The sequence below is a fragment of the Pongo abelii genome, chromosome 15, assembly GCF_028885655.2.
Source record: "Pongo abelii isolate AG06213 chromosome 15, NHGRI_mPonAbe1-v2.0_pri, whole genome shotgun sequence".
Classification (NCBI taxonomy): domain Eukaryota; kingdom Metazoa; phylum Chordata; class Mammalia; order Primates; family Hominidae; genus Pongo; species Pongo abelii.
In genome coordinates this window covers 99,810,016-99,827,983 of record NC_072000.2, presented here as the reverse complement: position 1 = coordinate 99,827,983, position 17,968 = coordinate 99,810,016, and the positions used below count along the sequence as shown (strand labels likewise).

At 47.8% G+C, this 17,968-nt stretch overlaps 1 protein-coding gene and 1 pseudogene across 5 annotated transcripts in view; both read left to right on the top strand.

Annotated features, from left to right (window-relative positions):
• SYNE3 (spectrin repeat containing nuclear envelope family member 3) overlaps nucleotides 1–12,342 on the top strand; it is a 109,595-nt gene extending 97,253 nt beyond the window's left edge. For all 5 annotated transcript variants that reach the window (XM_024231911.3, XM_063715725.1, XM_024231910.3 and 2 more), the window contains one exon: nucleotides 1,473–12,342. In XM_024231911.3, coding sequence (XP_024087679.3) covers nucleotides 1,473–1,673 — 201 coding nt within the window. In that variant the 3' untranslated portion in view covers nucleotides 1,674–12,342. The remainder of the gene's footprint in view (nucleotides 1–1,472) is intronic.
• Nucleotides 9,970–12,342, top strand: LOC103889466 (putative uncharacterized protein encoded by LINC00341; annotated as a pseudogene).
• Nucleotides 12,343–17,968: the final 5,626 nt, after the last annotated feature.

Below are 17,968 nucleotides of genomic sequence, written 5' to 3'. Positions count from 1 at the left end.
TGTCACTAACAGTTACTAATAGTGCTAGCACTATTATTATAAATAATTATTAATAGTAATAATAGTAAGAACTAGTACATTTATCAATCAAGGTACATATATACCTTTGCTTTGAGTCCTCACCACAGCCCAGCAAATAGGGGTAGGTGTTTGATCCCCATTTTGCAGAGCAGATAACAGAGGATCCAATATTGATTTGCCCAAGGTCACATAGCTGTTGAGTAACAGAGTCTGGGTGGGGACCCAGTCCTCTAGGATCCTAAAAGCTGGGCTCGTCCTGCACGCTGCAGCATCTTGACCATGAGGGCCTCACTTTTCTGAGTGATCAGCTCTTGCCCCTGCACTCCTTGGCAGTCAGACATCCATGAAGCCACAACCCGGCCAGTCCCTCCAGAACTTAGGAAATATTTTCTTGGCCACTTTCAGGGACATTGTAGCAGAGAAGTCCATTAGGCATTTGGACTTGTGAGACTAACCTTCATGTGATACTGATGGCGATAGTGATGGTGATGAAATTGATGATGAAACAAAAGGAGGAGGAGGAAGAGGGGGAGAAGAGGGAAGGAGAGAGGGAGGGAAAGGAAGAGAGGGGCCGGGCGCGGTGGCTCACACCTATAATCCCAGTACTTTGGGAGGCCGAGGAGGGTGGCTCACAAGGTCAGGATTCAAGACCAGCATGGCCAACATGGTGAAACCCCATCTCTACTAAAAATACAAAACAATTAGCTGGGCATGGTGGCAGGTGCCTGTAATCCCAGCTACCCGGGAGGCTGAGGGAGATAATTGATTGAACCTGGGAGGTGGAGGTTGCAGTGAGCTGAGATCGCGCCACTGAACTCCAGCCTGGGCGACAGAGCGAGACTCCATCTCAAAAAAAAAAAAAAAGAAAGAAAGAAAGAAAAGGAAGAGGGGGAGGAAAAAGAGGAAAGGGAAGAAAGACAAGAGGAGGAAGAAAGTGATGATGATGAACTTGATGGTGGTGATGATGGTGATGACGAAGATTTAGATGGCGAAATATTAAGGATGCATACTAATCATGACAGCAGCTGATACACACTTACTACGTGCCAGGCTCTGCCTCATTGGATCCTCATGACAACTCTGTCATGTAGGTGCCATTATTGCCCCATCTGTAGATGAGAAACTTGAGGTTCAGAGAAGTCAAGTGACCTTAGGATTCACAGCCTGCACTCTGCTGCACCAGGCAAAGATACATGTCACAATGGCAGAGCCTGCAACTGTGTTTTCTGTTCTTCCTTTCATGCCTTGAATGCTTTGGGAAAACTACAGAAACCCTGTTTCTGGCAAAACTTACATTAGCCCCATTTCACAGATGAGAACATGGAGATGTGTACTGTCATACAGTCAGTTCAGTGCAACCACCGCTCCTGGCATCCTCCTCGCCCCCTGAACCTGCTCCCCACCACCAGAGTCCCCCCAGCCCACTCACCTGTGTTGTGTTGGTTCCGCAGACTCCGCGGTGGCGAGGACTGGGCTCCCTCTTCCGGAGGGTGTGCTGTGTGGCGCTCCCACTGCAGCTGCTTCTGCTGCTATTCCTCCTCCTGCTGTTCCTGCTCCCAGTCAGGGAAGAGGACCGCAGCTGCACCCTGGCCAACAACTTCGCCCGCTCCTTCACGCTCATGCTGCGCTACAATGGCCCACCACCCACCTAACCCACTGGGGCATACAGGTGACTTTCTTCTCCAACCTCCATCAGTCCCAGGGCCCCTCCTGAGGTTGCCCGCCAGGGAAACTGGAAACAGGGGCAGGCCAAAGACTGCAGAGCTGCATCCATATCAGTGCTGTGTCAGCATTCCCGGAACACACTTACTTTTTATACAGTGTTGTCTTAGTCTATTTATACTAAATGTGTACTACATGTGACTAGGGAATAATGTCTAGAATTTTTATATGATCTGTATGTAAATGCTAAGTATGTATAATTTCATATACAAGGTCTATTTGGAGTTGGGAAAATTCCTAGCCATGTCTCCCTCCAATGGGATTTTGTGGTATTGTTGACTTGGTCTGCAGTCAACCCTAGAAAGCAAGAACAATAACATGTCACTTTCATGGCAACCTCTTCTCCAAAGCTAATCCCAGAACTCAGATGTAATGAAAGGCCTCTGAGCTGCAATGTGGAAGAGCACCACAGACCCTCACTTAGTGCCCAGTGACTCTTGCTTTATGCATAATGAGAACAAGTATGCTTGTCTAGTTTTAACAACCACAAAGAGTAGCTGCCATGTGTCAGAAGTAGAAATGGCAATGACCAGAGGCAGGTACAGTGATAGCAGTGACAAGTGACAGAGTGACATCAAGGGAGAAAAAGAAGAGCTGCAGAGAGCAGATCCCTGAACTAAGAAAGCACAGCCATGTGGAGGCATTGCATGCGGGAGCCCTAACCCCAGCTCTCAGCGGCTTCTGATCACACAGACCTATGAGGACTGTCCCTGGTGATGACACCGAGCCCCCATGAAACGGTGAGATCCTGCTCTGTGTGTTTCATTCAGGGAGAAAGGGAAGAAGACAGGCTTTATTTTTAAGATTTCCATGCAGAATGGTGAGGCACACTCCGTGAGCAGCACCCACTGGCAGTGCCCAGGAAAGATGTGTTTCCTCTGTTGCTCCTGGACTGAGTTTTCATCGTCGAGAGCTCAAGCTGCAGGTGAGAAGGGAAGCATCTGCCACACCATGGGCCAGGGATCGAGGGTCCAGGACAGCGGTGAGAGAATCTGCTCTGGAGTTCGGCCTGTCTCAAGGGCTCTCCTTCCCCTTCCTAGAAAAGACTCTGGAGACAGCAGGTCCATGGGGCCAAGAAGGTCTCATGTGCATCCCCATATGGGACTAGGGCCCAGGCCACCCAAAACCAGGCCCTCTCCAGCCAGGTGTAGGTGAGCCGGGCTCCATGCACCACCTGGGCTGGGGCCGCAGTGACTCCATGTGAGTTCCCGAGGCCAGAAACTCATCCCTTCCTTGCCAGGGAACTCTGGGATGGTTCCTAAGTGCTTTACAACTGGATCATGTTTTTCCTAAATCAACACTAAATTTTCCCCTTTAAAAAAGTACTTAATTCCCACTCTTTACAAATGGATTTTACCGTTCAACTACAAATACGAGCTTCAGAGGGGATTTCCTCGGACCTTCTCTCTGGCTTTGGAATCATAAAGTATTATAGACCCAGAAAGGCCCTTTAAGTAGAGGGGAAACTGAGGCCCTAAGAGGGCCTGATGCCCAGCACCACTGCTGTCTCACACACACTGACCCTTTGCCTTTCACCGTGAGCTCTGCCCTTGGGGACCCGGGTCCTAGGCAACTAGGACATTCATGGGCAGGAAACCCATGCTGCCAAGGACAGCCCTTGGGGCTGACTCAGAAAGTATATTTTTTTTTCTTTTTACTCGCCTGTATTTGTTACAACTTTAAGCAGAATGTGACTTGGGCACTGTATTTCCATCCACAAGCCTGGCTCTGAGTTATTATTATTATTGTTATTATAATTATTTTGAGACGGAGTTTCGCTCTTTTTGCCCAGGCTGGAGTGCAGTGGTGCGATCTCGGCTCACTGCAACCTCCGCCTCCCAGATTCAAGCGATTCTCCTGCCTCAGCCTCCCGAATAGCTGGGATTATAGGCATCTGCTACCATGCCCAGCTAATTTTTGTATTTTTAGTAGAGTTGGGGTTTTACCATGTTGGCCAGGCTGGTCTCGAACTCCTGACCTCAGGTGATCTGCCCACCTCAGCCTCCCAAAGCACTGGGATTACAGGCATGAGCCACCATGCCTGGCCTTTTTTTTTTTTTGAACGGCTTTATGATAAGCTGTAGGCTTATAATTATGCTCCTCCAAACAACACTTTTCTTTGGAAAACAAGCCCTGTGGACTCTCCATCCTTCCATCAAGTTCCTTCCCTCAAGCTGCTTCAGTTTAACTTATTTCTACAGGACTAGTACATGCAGAATTGGCAACTACAGGGGATGAAAAGTTCAAAAAGTAGATCCTACAACCCTGTGACTTGGTTTCCAAATATCTAGAGAAATTTATGATTTCATGTAAAAAGAGAAAGCACACTTTTCTCCAGATATCTGGAAACCAAGCCATAGGGCCATTCTCTGCAGGCAACCGCCTTACTGGAAAATCAGGGGCTGAGTGAGCCCAGGCAGCCATGCCCAGATGTCCAGTCCTGGAAGTCAGAGCAGTGGCGGGGCGGTGGCGGCAGGCGGCGGGGCTTGCCGGGTTTCCACTCTACTATGTCACAGGTGAGAAAGCTGAGGCCCAGAATGGGGAAGAAACTGATCCATGGCCACACAGTGAGAGGCAGCAAGGCCAGAGCCCAACTGGCCACCATGGCCCTCAGGTGGTGTCCTGCTCGTTGTAGTGTGATCCCCGCGTGTCGGCAACTACAGGAAGAAAACAGCCACTGGGCATGTGTGCAGCCTGTCACATATACCACATGTTGGGGAAGTAGAAGCTGGAACATGCGGGCGGGGGTGGGAATATCTACCTATATTTTTTAAATTTTGATAATGATGCCATCAAGTCTGCTTGTTTGCATAACTGTTTTTTAAAAAAGAATTGATATTTTCAGTACTTTCATATAAATATACTTGTAATATGACGTAACAGCCCAATTATTGGTGCTTAAAAGTGCAAGTGCAATCTCCTTTGCTTAAAGGAGAGCCAGGCAATTATTCTTATGACTTTAGTTTCTAGCCTCTTTAACGGCCATGTAGAGCTTTAAGGTGCTACTGGAGAAAGGTGGCGCTGTGGCGCGCGCGCGCGCGTGTGTGTGTGTGTGTGTGTGTGTGTGTGTGTCTTGTTCGTCTGTTTCCAAAATGAAAGGGGTCTTAGAGTTTATAAGAATTGGTACTCTCATGGCCCAACACTGTGTGTGTGTGTGTGTGTGTGTGTGTGTGTGTGTGTGTGTGTGTGTCAGAGAGAGAGAGAGGAGGGAAGCGGAGGAGGGAGAGAGAACCACCAGTGGGTCGGTTGATGAATTAGTTATCCCTGCTTACCTGTCCCTCCCACCCCTTTCTTTCTTAGCCCGTTCTCTGCATGTGGAAAGGCACATGCAGCACCCAGAGGGTGTTTAAAAAGAGAAGCTGGGAGCGGGCGGGATGGGCAGGTACTGACAGCAGATGAGGCCAGGAGACCCTGGGAAGTGCCCAGTGGTGGCGGGACAGAGGGAACACCGACAAGGGAGACAAAGAACGCGCTCCGTTTGGTGCTCCTGGGTGCGTGACCCCCTTGGGTGGCATTTTGCAGCCTTGCTTTATGTAATTCCCACACTGACACCTGCCCCCAGGGTTTGATACTGTTTTACCCCCACGTTTGATATGGAACACTGAGGCTTAAAGATATAAAGACCCTTGCTCATGCTGAAGTGGGTCCAAACCCACAACATGGGGCAATGAGGACCCCAAAGCCCAGGCTGGAGGGGGGCTTCAGGCTGGTTCTACCAGGTTGCAGTCTCTGTAGCCTCTGGGAATGGAGTTCCCTGTGCAAGCAGGCAGAACTCTGCCCATCAGCTCGCCTGGGACATGGCCAGAGTGGAGCATCCATACATTTCCCTGAGGGACTGGTCCTCAGCTGTGAGATGAGTCACCACCAGCAGCACATTCCCTTGGGCCATCTATCATTATCTTCACATTGCTCACCTGGAAGATGAGCCCCTCTAATGTCTCATGATGAGGTCCTCGGTCATGAATGACAGAACTCCACACCCCCAATGCCCAGCACAGGATAAGAGCTTCAGCTGTGGTTTGCTGAAACCCAAAGGCAAATGTGTTTCCTGACACCCGACTCCCTTCCAGAAGAAATGGGTCATGGATGACCTGACCCAATTCCATCTCTCAGGCCCCGTTTGCTTCTGGCAGCTGGCTGGAGTTCCCTGCAGGGACCGGGGGTCCAAAGATGCTTGTCTCCAGGCGGCTTCAGGGGAAGGAAGCTGGGGACCGTTTGCAGCCTGGACGCCAAGGAGAATGACAGGCAGAGGGGAGAAAAAGGCCTGAAGGTGGGCAGTTTGTGCTAACTGGGGGTTCCCTAATGGATTTTACTGTTGGCAAACTGGGACCGGTGGCATCATCCTGCCCTGCCTTGCAGGGGATGGGAGGCTGGGGCTGCCCACAGTTAGGGAGTAAAGAGGGGATCTTATCTCTTGCATTAGACTGGAGCCAGGCCTGACCGGGAGGCCGGGAGGCTTTGCAGAAACTTTGAGGACCTGCACTTTATGCTGGTCTGGCTGGAGAGGGCGGACAGGGAAGTGGGCCAGAGGGAGTCAGGCTTGATGCACTGAACTGTGTGCTTAAAAGTGGTTAAGATGCTAAATTTTATGTTATGTTTATTTTACCACAATTTGAGGGTGAGAGGAGAGAGAGAGAGTGAGAGCAAAAGAGAGAGAGAGAGAGAGAGAGAAGAGAGAGAGAAAAAGAGGAAGCAGGGGGGCGGGGATAGCGAGAGAGAAAAAGAGAATGGGAATGGCAGGCTGTACCTTCATGGTTCCCAACTTTCCTCTGAGGACAAGCGCTAGTGGCAAAGCTTTCACTGACCAAAGGCAAGTGAAACAATATGAGGGAACGCCTTGAGTTTTTCTTTCCATAGGATTTATTTCACCCTAACACTGGCTCTTCATTCTGGGATTATATCTCTCCTACTTCAAGGGTGCTCAATGGCCTTTAGGAAATGAGGGATGGGTAAAGGTGGCTCTGTCTTTTTTGATGGTTTCCATTGTGTTTTGGGAGCCCTCATTGGACAAAATAAAAAGTTGCCAACTCTGCGTTGGTTTGCTCCCCATACAGTATTCTTCCTGGAAAAACATGTCTGAAAGTTTGGGAACCCAGGAGATGGCTGGGAGAAGAGAGCAGCTTGAGGATTGCTTAGTGCAGGAGTCCCCGAGGGAGAGAAGGAAAGAGAAATGGGAAGAGGGACATCATGGAAATTTGTGGCAACTGGGTTCAGGGGAGGCCAGGAGGCTGCCAGCTGTGGCCCCTCCAAAAAAAAAAAAAAAAAAAAAAACCCAGTTGCTCACTGGCCGTGCCTTCCCACTGGCCATTCGGATGCTGTCTGGGGTCTGGAGCTTTCTCTCTCCTGGTTGGTGGGCAGAAGTGCCCTGTGCCTCTTTGCATCTTAATCCAATGCAACAAGCATTCTCCAGCCTGTGCCAGGCTTTGTGCCGGGAGATTTGGGGTGAGCAAAGCCCAGTCCCTGCCCTCAGGGAGCTTGCAGACGAAGAAAAGGGTTTGTGCCATTGAAGATGCCCAGCTGGATTGCAGTCATTGCCCTTGACTTTGCCCATCTGCCTTTCCAGAGGGGCAGGCCCACTGTCACAGAAACTGGAAGAGCCACACAGGGGAGACAGTGGGAGAGCTCGGGACAGGGCATGAGAGTGTCTTGCTGCCTCTTGGAGGCCACCATTGTGACTATGAACCATACCGGGCAGAGGAAGTGGGTCAAGGCGGCCAGGGCAGCTGGGCTGGGCAGGGAGAGGACCTGGGCATGGCAGAAGGAGGGGAAAACAGACTGACTCGGCCTCAGGAGGTCAGAAGGGTGTTGGGCTGTGCTGGGTCACAGAACAACACAGCTTGGGAGGCTCCTGGAGGCTTCAAGGGGAGGCCTAAGGCTAAGGCTGTGGATGTTGATTGTCATTTCCATTACTAGCCCAATTATTAGTCTGTCTTCCTGGTAAAAATATGTGGTTGGAAATGCCAAACTGAGAAGCCCACTTTTCCCCACTGGGGATCATCTGGGTTGGCGTCTCCATGCTCAAGGATAATATCTTGCCCTTTCCTGCCCCCTGCCTAGGATTTCTCCCCAGAGGAGAGGAGGTGAGGGACCCACCAGGGAGGCTGTGCCTGTGGCTGTCACCCTGAGATGCCAGCAGCTTCCTTTGGATTCTGTAATCAGAGTGTTTTTCACCGGTGTCTGCAGTGATTGCCAGGAAGCCTCTGTGTCCATAGCCCAGCAGGATCCTGCCCTAATTCCCACTCTTATGGGGACTCAGCTAATTCTCACCCCAATCTCATTGTCACCAGTCTAGGTCAGCATTGGAGGGAGGTGTGGGCAACTACAGCCCTTGCTGCTTCCAAGACAGACATCAACAGTTGATCACCAACCTTTCCCACTCCCCACTCTCCAGCCCAATGGACCTCACCGTCCTCAAAACCACTCCAAGCTGCTGCCAATCAATCATATCCTTATGTGAGCAAAACCTGTTTGACATCCTTACACCTGTACCAGCCCTCTCAGAAAGCTCTCAATTCTGGCCTCCTTTTCTTTTTTCTTTTGAATGTATATTAAAATTAGGATGTTCCCAATCAAAAAATCACTTTTCCTTCATCTAGTAATTGGATAAGACAAACTAGCCCCAGAAAGCAGACAATGGGATGAACTGCCAAGTAGGATTTTTAGGGGAGACAAAATGGATTAGGAAATGCTAAGTTCTCTGTTGAAGGAGGATACCTGGATTTTTTAGGCTGTCAGAGGTGGAGGGCTTCCACAGACTGTCTTGTTCCAACTTTGTACCCATTTTACAGGTTAGGACTCTGAGACCTCAGCAGTTCTTCTTTGGCCAGTGAGCTCAGGGAGTTAGTTCCAGGAGTGGGGTTCGGTCTCTGCACCCACTGGATGACAGTGTGATACAGCTCAGCACTAGACAGGGTTGAGTTGGAACTCCGCGCTGATGGGCTGTGTGACATTGGTCCAGTTCCTTGACACCTCCCCCCACCTATTGGTAAGGAGGGAAGTCAGCCCTGGAGCATCCAGTGCTCCTTGAAATATTAGGTATCCTAGGAGGGTGCGGGTGGGCTCGCATCTGGAAGAGAAATCCCTAGATTCAGCCACCAGTAACAGAATCCCTCCTCCCCCAACCAACTTTGACTTAAACCAATCAGAGACTTTACTTTTCTCTCCTTCTGAGAAGTCTAGACATAGGCGGTTGCTGGCATTGTCTCCTCAGCTTACGGATGTCAGAGCCAAGGCTTTGCAACTCTCTTTCCTTTATATCACAGTCACTTCATGGCCCAGGATGCTTGCTGTACCTCCAATTTTTCATCTGGGTTCCAGGCAGGAAGAAGGGGAGTGAGCTAGATGAATCTGCCCTCCTCATTAGGAGCTTTCCCAGAAGCTCCACCAGCCACTTCCATTCTCATCTCATTGGCCAGGACTGTGTCACATGTTTTCCCCACATCTGCAAGAAGTCTGAGAACATGCACCCCAAAAAGATGGGGGCTCTTCTAGTAAGAATGAAGGGTAGGGTGGCTTGGAGTGGCACTTATCTGTCTCTGCTACAGTTGGAGGAAAAAACCGGAGTTTGTCCTGATCCTCCATGCCTTGGCCGTATGCTCCTTATTCGGAACTTGAAGGCATCATCCTTGCAGTGTGAGAGTGACCTGCCACCACGGCCTGCCACCTCCTCTTAGGGGTCCCTGAGTCCTTCAGGTCTACCCAAAGGCATTGTAGACATTCTTCCTGCAAGGCTTGGGAACCGACAAATAGATCTGCCCAGCTCGCCAGAGTTTTTGTGCAGGAACAGCCCCTCCCGTCTTTGTCCTGGCCGTGAGCACCCAGGGCTAAGCTTTTGAACACTTTCTTTGTGTTTGGATTCGGCCCAGGCAATGCATATTTGCTTTCATTTCTTCTTGAGCTTGAGGAGCTCCTGGGTGCAAATCTTGGAAAATGAGGATCTCTGAGCCCTTCCAGGCCAGCTCTTTGTTTTCTAGCAGACAATTGAGGCTTTGAAAAGGAAAGTGGGTGGGGGCACCCCACAGGTGGCCCTCATCACCCAATTGCCAGTGCCTGCAGGCTCCTGCAGCAGAGGCCCAGAGTCAAAGAGGACTTAAAACCAGCTGTCGTTTCTCCCTTAGCTTCTGTGTATGACAGAAACATACATAGCCTTCTGTTTTTCAAAGTAAGAACAAGGAGGAATTTGTTTCTAAAAGAACATTAAAACACAGGCTCGTGGTCTAAAAGCAAATGGTTCAGCAGGATGTTCAGGGCCTTAAAGCACGGTCAGCAGGACTCAGCATCTCCCAGCGCCTGCTCTCCAGTTGTCATGGTAACATCATCCCCAACCCAACCACCTTGTCCAGCCGGGAGACAGCAGTCACAAGGAGGGACCTCGGTTTCCCCCGAGGATCCTGGGCTTCCTTTCTGAAACACTTGCTTCTGAGCTCAGCAACCAGGAACACCAGGCCAGCCCATCCCCAGCACCTCTGTGGAGATGAGGGACAAAGTCCTACAGTCCCTCTTCCTGTTCTGATGAGAAAGGGAGGGAAGAAAACATACCCCGAGGGCCTGCAATATGGTCATGACACTTAAAAAGCCTGTGCTATGGAGTCATGATCAGAAACCAGGTGCAGAAACCAGAGTGTGGGGAGGGTCAGCAGCCTGCCTCAGAGCAGCCAGCTAGGTGGGGAGTGGTAAATTTGGGACTTGTACCCAGGCATGACTGGCTCCGAGCCCAATGCTCCACTCTATCGAATGTTCCCTGGGCCTCAGTTGCTTTCCTTTCCTTTGCAGGCTGTGGGCTGCTGCCACTCTGGCAGCTGGTGAGCTAGCTGGAGGGCAACATTCCAAAGCAGGGGCAGCAAGGCTTTCCTCTTGTGCCCACTCCCGTGGGGAAGTCCGTTGACTCCCACCGCTGATGGGAGCTGGCAACATCAGGATGAGGTCCCTGGGGATGGGAGCAGGTACCCACTGTCTGTCTACCTTCTCACTGGAAAAGCACGGACAGGCCGGCGCTTGCGGGGGCAGGCAGAGGACAGAGTTGGCTTTGCGCGGTCTCTGCCTGCTGAGCAGCTCCAAATCCTCTCATGGGAGAAACAAGGAGGCAGTCGCTTGTGCATGTTCCAGAAGTTTTATTGGGGAGGAGGAAGCGGGCAGAGGAAGCTGTGTGTGCATGTGAAGGGGTGGGCAGAGTGGGAGGGATGCACGGGTATGTGAGCATAGCATGTGCGAGTACTACACACACATCTCCATGCAGAAGCACAACTGGGCAGCCCTGGCTTCCAGTGCTGGGCTTCAGCACAACAGACACCAGCCTGTGGTCTCTCTGAACCCAGGGAGACCGCATCGGGCTCAGGACGTTTCCCCCAAGGTCCAGAGTTTTATGCCTCTCCCTGGCATTCTCCATAAAGAAGGGAAGGTCAGATGACCCCTTAGATCTGTGTCATCTGGGAATTTCCTTGGGCTGGTTTAGACATGATGCCCTCTCTTTTTCTCAGGATAGCAGATAACCTGCTTTGAAAGAGGGCTTAATTCTGTGGGTCCTAAATTTTCTCCTTTCTCTCTTTCTGTGTGTGTGTGTTGGGGAAATGGCAAGTTTCCAATACCAGCTTTGGAGGAATGATTATGTTTTCCCTCCAATTCAAGCCCAAAAAACCAGAGCCCTCATTCCAAAGCCCCCCACCCAGATGGATTTTTTAGTTTCATTTGTCATCCATCCCATGGGAGGGTCCCATGTCTCCTCAGAACCCATCCTGGAGGCAGCAGGTAGGGTAGAGTGAGTTTGGCCTGCTCATGACCTCCACCCCTGAGATTGTGAACAAAGAGGTCTGGGGTGATGCTGAGAATGTTTTTGAAGATGCTCCCAGATGACGCTGATGATCACACGAGATCGAGTGCTGCGATCGCCTTGAGTCCAACCTCTGCATAAATGAGGTTCTCATAAACAAGTTCACTCTACCCTAAGCTAAATCTATGTGAGCAAACCCACTTCATCCTTTGTACCTGGAGCCCTGGTTACACTAACCTGATACTGACCTGTTCATGTAGCTGGAATGGTGTGTTTCATGCAGTGTGGACCAAGCAATGGCATGGGGTGTGTGTGTGTGTGTGTGTGTGTCTGTGTGTGTGTATGCGTTCACACTTTTGTGTGTATATGTGCATGTAGATGCTGCATAAATGATTTTTGATGTCAAAGACAAACACATTCCATTGTTTTAAATGTTCTATTATGTAAACAATATGCAGAAGGACCATATCTACTCTTGTCATATCATTTGTGATGGTAAAACATGCATTTGCAATAAATTAAGCTTTCTGGGAAGGCAAGCAGTATTGGAGCCAAATGACTGTCTCGGAACATGTGTGTGTTATCTCGGTTCATATCAAGTCCAAAGCTAATGGAGCCTTCCCCGCCATCCAGGGAGGAACACCAGGACCCCGGAATTTCTTCTTAGTGCTATATTTTAAAGTTGCATTGATGTTTTCCTCCCCTTCCTTTTGCGCAAGTTGGAAGTAGCAGTGTTCTAAAAGATGGTTTGATGTTTTTACTGTTGTTCTATATTTTTTAAAATGTATCTGCTTTGTGTTTGGAAATAAAAATCTCTATTTTGGTCTATGAAATACTGTGTGGTTTGGAAATTCGTTTTCTGAAGTAAAGGAGTTTGTCCAAGAGGTTATGAGAAGAAAGATGACATGTGGCTAAGGCTGACATTGTAAATTTCTGACTTCCAGTTCAACCTCGTTCGTGCAGAGGTTGAACTCAAGGCGACAGCAACACTCAATCTCATGTGGACATCAGCCTCATCTGGGAGCATCTTCAAAAACATTCTCAGCATCTCTCCAGACCTCCTCGTTCACAGTCTCAGGGGTGGGGGTCATGGGCAGGCCAAGTGGATACTGAAAATTCCAAAATGCACTCTGAGTACATTTTGTAGAGAAACAGCACCCCCAATAGATCCAGGCACTAGCCCAGATAGCGGTAAAATGAGGCCTTTCCAGCCATTTCACTCCCAACCCCAGGGATCAAAGCCCCACCAGGACAGTTTATTTAACAAAGAATTCTTGGGTTTGGCTATCTGGTTTCTTAACTCACAGTGCACTGGAAGCTGCAGAGGAGAAGGGGAGGACTCTGCCAGATGCAGGAGAAGCCGGAGACACCATCCTGACTTTTGAGGGCAGGTCTAAGAAACCAGCAAGTAAACCCAGGAGCTGCCACAGACTAACAAAAGCTCCTAACAATGGCCTTGGTTTGCCAAGAAAAGGAAAATGTATGTCAGAATCTTCTGCTTACAAAGGAACAGAAGTGTACCCTTCAATTCAGAACACTGTCATTAGAACGATTTAAAATAAAATGATTTTGCCTCTTGTATAATTTGTTCTCCCAAGTGACAACTTTTTAAAAATTTGCTATTATTTTAATAATGTGTGTAATACGTTTCCTAAGTTTTTTCTGTCTCTGTGATCTTAAACCCTTCTCACCCTTTGGGAGGTGAGGCGGGATAGGGGGACTTGAGTGAGAAGCATTATATCTGCAGCCCCTCACCCCTTACATGACTGTTAAAGGAAGAGACAAAGTTTTAGTCTCCATATGAATCCAAGTGGAGTCCAGAGCCGTGCATGAGACTTTGAACTGTTGGTGCAAAAGTTGTTACAGGCTGGAAGTGGTGGCTCATGCCTGTAATCCCAGCACTTTGGGAGGTCGAGGTGGGCAAATCATTTGAGGTCAAGAGTTCAAGACTAGCCTGGCCAATATGGTGAAACTCTACCTCTACTAAAACTGCAAAAAAAATAGCCAGGTGTGGCAGTGCACACCTGTTGTCCCAGCTACTTGAGAAGCTGAGGCAGGAGAATCACTTGAACCTGGGAGGTGGAGGTTGCAGTGAGCCAAGATCACGCCACTGCACTCCAGCCTGGGCAACAGAGTGAGACTCCATCTCAATAATAATAATAATAATTATTATTATTATGGTTTTTGCCATCAAAAGTAATAGATTTGGATCTGGTTCAGTGGTGCATGCCCTAGAGTTAAATGCCATTCCAATGACTCTCTGAGTTTTTGACTTGGTGAAGCAGTTCTACAGAGAAAGGGCAAAGGGTGGGAAAGTCTGTTCTATTAGGAAGGAGGAGCAGTCGTTGGTTTTTCCATCTGCCTTGTTTAGGGCAGATGAAGCCAGGTTGCCAGCACTCCTATAGCGGACCCTGCAAATGGAAGAATCACTTTCCACTGTCAGGCTGCAGCAAGACCACTGCTGGCTACAAGGTATTTACAACTGAGGGAGGTGATTTCACCCAGCATATCTGGATCCATTGTCTAAAGTCTTAGAGTAGTGCTAAGTACCCTCACAGAAACACTTGTGAGTCTTGTGGCCCTGAATAACAAGAACCCTTACCTTCTAAGTAGTTGTCCAAAAAATAAAGCAGCCTGTTTTTTGAAGAAAGACAGAACTCTGTCCACGGGGATGCTCTGCCTTTTAGGTCTATATGGAATTGATCACGGCATAGCCCTGTTTAGTTGATCTGAAGAAGCCTTAATCCGTATAACATAAAGGTATGCCACGTCATTTATGTTAACTAAACGTCGTATACATGTTTATTTCCACAGCAGAAGCATCAAACCTGGGGTCAGGAACTTCAGGGTTAAAACACTGTTCCAGTGAGAAAACTAGATTTACCCTTCCTTGTTTTAATTTAGCACCTTTTGTGGGAACTCAACCCACTGTGAGAATAACATTAAACACACACGGTTTCGAAATCTTTACTGAGTTCTCTAGTGTTTCTGGCTGGACGACTCATTCATTTTTATGACCGTGTGATTTTTTTCACAACCAGGCGTCCCATGGAAATAGTTATCTTACCTCAGTTTTCATCCACGGCTTCCAAGCCCAACCATGACATGGTTAATTGGAGAGATCCATCATCTTCTCGTGGAATCCTCTTGGTGAGAATGTTACTCAGCTACTTGGCCCTGCCAGCCTCCTCTGTCACTGCCTCTGCAGCTCTGGCTCTCTGTCCTGCTGCCCTTCATTATGCTGCAAGAGGAGAGACCCCAACTTGCTCAGGGCTTCCGGGCTGGAATTCCGTATTGCAATTGCATACTGGCGTGCATCCTGGTCCCTGCTCCCCGCTCCAGCTTGGTTTTCACTGTGGCCTGCTGCTGCCAATTTCTAATAGGAGGGCTCCTCTACCAATGGACAGCAAGGGAAATTGCTCTAAATTGTTCTGAGACATGGTCTGTCTCATGCTATCTGTATTTCCTCTCTTTGGGCTTGTGCAAATCACTGAGGCCCTTTTCCTTTGGAATGAGGTGATGGGATAACAAAAAATAAAAAGCAACAAACCACAATGCTGAATGCAATGTGGAATCCTGCCTTGCATCCTAGAACAGTGAACAGGCATTAGTGGAAAGGCCAATGATACACAGATCAAGTTAGCAGTTTCATTAACACTATTGTACTGGTGTTAATTTCTTGGTGTTGACAAATTCCCTATGGACATGTAAGATGTTACCATTAGAGGAGACTGGGTGTGTTCGTCTATTTTTGTGTAGCTATAAAGAAATACCTGGAGCTGGATATTTATAAAGAAAGGAGGTTTAATTGGTTCACGGTTCTGCAGGCTGAACGGGAAGCATGGTGCTGGCATCCACTTCTGGTGAGGTTCTAAGGAAGCCTGCAATCATGGCAGAAGGTGACAGGGAGCCAGCATGTCATATGGCCAGAGTAGGATCAAGAGAGAGAGGGAGAAAAGTACCACACTCTGTTAAACAACCTGATCTCTCTGAGCAAGCATTCACTTATCACCAGGGAGATGATGGCGCTAAGCCACTCATGAGCAATCTCCCCCGTGATCCAATACCTCCCACCAGGCCCCACCTCCAGCACTGGGGAGTCCATGAAATCTGGAAGGACAAACATCCAGAGCGTATCACTGGGTGAAGGTTATGGGAACTTTGTGCTGTTTTTGCACCTTTTCTAAATGATTCCAAATAAAAATTTTATTTATTATTTATTTATTTATTTATTTATTTATTTATTTTTGAGACGGAGTCTCGCTCTGTCGCCCAGGCTGGAGTGCAGTGGCGCCATCTCGGCTCACTGCAAGCTCTGCCTCGCGGGTTCACGCCATTCTCCTGCCTCAGCCTCCTGAGTAGCTGGGACTACAGGCTCCCGCCACCACGCCTGGCTAATTTTTTGTATTTTTAGTAGAGACGGGGTTTCACCGTGTTAGCCAGGATGGTCTCGATCTGCTGACCTCGTGATCCACCCGCCTTGGCCTCCCAAAGTGCTGGGATTACAGGCATGAGCCACCGCGCCTGGCCAAAAATTTTATTTATTGTTTGTTCCACTTTATTTCATTTCTATTTTCATTAGAATGAAATGAATAGAATCTTGTCAATAATCTGTTTTGCCTATCTAGTAAATGAAAAGATCTGAATTTTTAAAAGCATTGAACATTTCAAAAACTGAGTTTGCAGTCTTTAATGATATCTTTATAATCAAGAAATAGTAAAAAGTTACATGCTAAATAATGGCATGTTCCAAAAAAGATTAGTCTTCCCTTCCAAGTGGCAAATTCAGCAGTATTTAGGACAAGCACTGTATGATTTGAACACTAGAAAAATGTCTGTTTCCTTCTTTTTTCATCAGCTTATTTTCTTTCTTTCCACACTTAAAATTCTTTTCTTTTAATGGACAAATAGTAATGTTACATATTCATGGGGTACATAGCGATGTTTTGATACATATAATGTAAGTGATCAGATCAGGGTAATTAGCATATCCAGCATCTCAAACATTTATCATTTCTTTGTTTTGGGAACATTCAGTATCCTTCTTCTAGCTATTTGAAACTATATGCTATTGTTAACTATAGTCAGCCTACAGTGGTGTAATATACTAGAACTTATTTCTCCTATCTAGCTGTAATTTGTATCATTTAACAAATCTCTCCCTATGCTTCCTTCCTCCTACTCTCCCCAACTTCTAGTATCCCGTTTTACTTTTTACTTCTATGAGATCAACTTTTTTTAGCTATCACATATGAGTGAGAACATGTGGTGTTTAACTTTCTGTTCCTGGCTTATTTTGCTTAACATAATGTCCTCTAGTTCTATCCATGTTGCCACGAATGACGAGATTTCTTTTTGTTTTTTTATGGCTGAATGGTATTCCATTGTGTATATATCCCATATTTTTTACATCCATCTGTTGTTGGACACCTACGTTGATCCCATATCGTGGCTATTGTGAACAGTGCTGCAATAAACATGAAGGTGCAGATGTCTCTTCAATATAATGATTTCCTTTCCTTTGGAAAAATTCCCAGTAGTAAGATCACTAAAAATTTTATTTTTAAAAATATGATTTTTTATGGCCCTGGAAAAAAAAATGTGAGGTTTCTCTTTTGCTCTTAACTTACTCCCTTAAAAGTGACGGTGAAACTGTTCTAGGAACAGGCTTGGAATCATCTTGATCAGTGTTTGGCTCCAAGCAACCAAATCTGCAAGGCATTGGACCTTAACAAAGTTCTCCCATCTTCTGGAATACTTATCTCAAAGGAATGTGGTTGTGCGGATTAAATGGGATAGTATGTATGAAGGGCTTTCACAGTGCTCAGCCCATAGGACACACTCCATAACTGGAAGCTATTTATGCCACCCCATCCCAAATAACTTCCCCAGTCATGCTAGGCAGGTTCTGAAGAAGTATCTTCTTTTACATTCTCTAGGATGCATAATCTGACCCCAAAGTACTGCCCTGCAACTACTGCCAGGAGTCCCTTATGGACTTACAAGTGTCCTGAGGATGCTTGTTAAGGGGAGAGTGTAGAATCAGTCAGCAGTCAGTTGCAGAAAACAGAATCCACTCTAACTAGCTTAAGGAGAAAGGGATTTATGATGGGGTATAAAATGGCTCACAAAATTGTTGAAGAACAGACTCTAATCTGAGATTTCAGGAGGAGCTCAGCCTTAGGACCATGCTGCCTCTTTCATGGTGGAGAAAGTTGCTGCTGCTGCCCCGCGGGACGCTGCCAGACCGGGAGAGCACTGCAGCTGCCGACTAAAGGCCTCGCCTCCGCTGCACTGCAGCAAAGGGGTGCCCATGTCAAGCTGTCTCCTCGTGCACCTCCCTCCCACACTCAGCATCCTGAAGGAGAATTGGAGTTGGAAAAACCTGGTTCACATTTAGAACACAGCAGCAAAGGAGGCAGGGATATGCCATGTTATTTATTTAAAAAAAAAAATGAT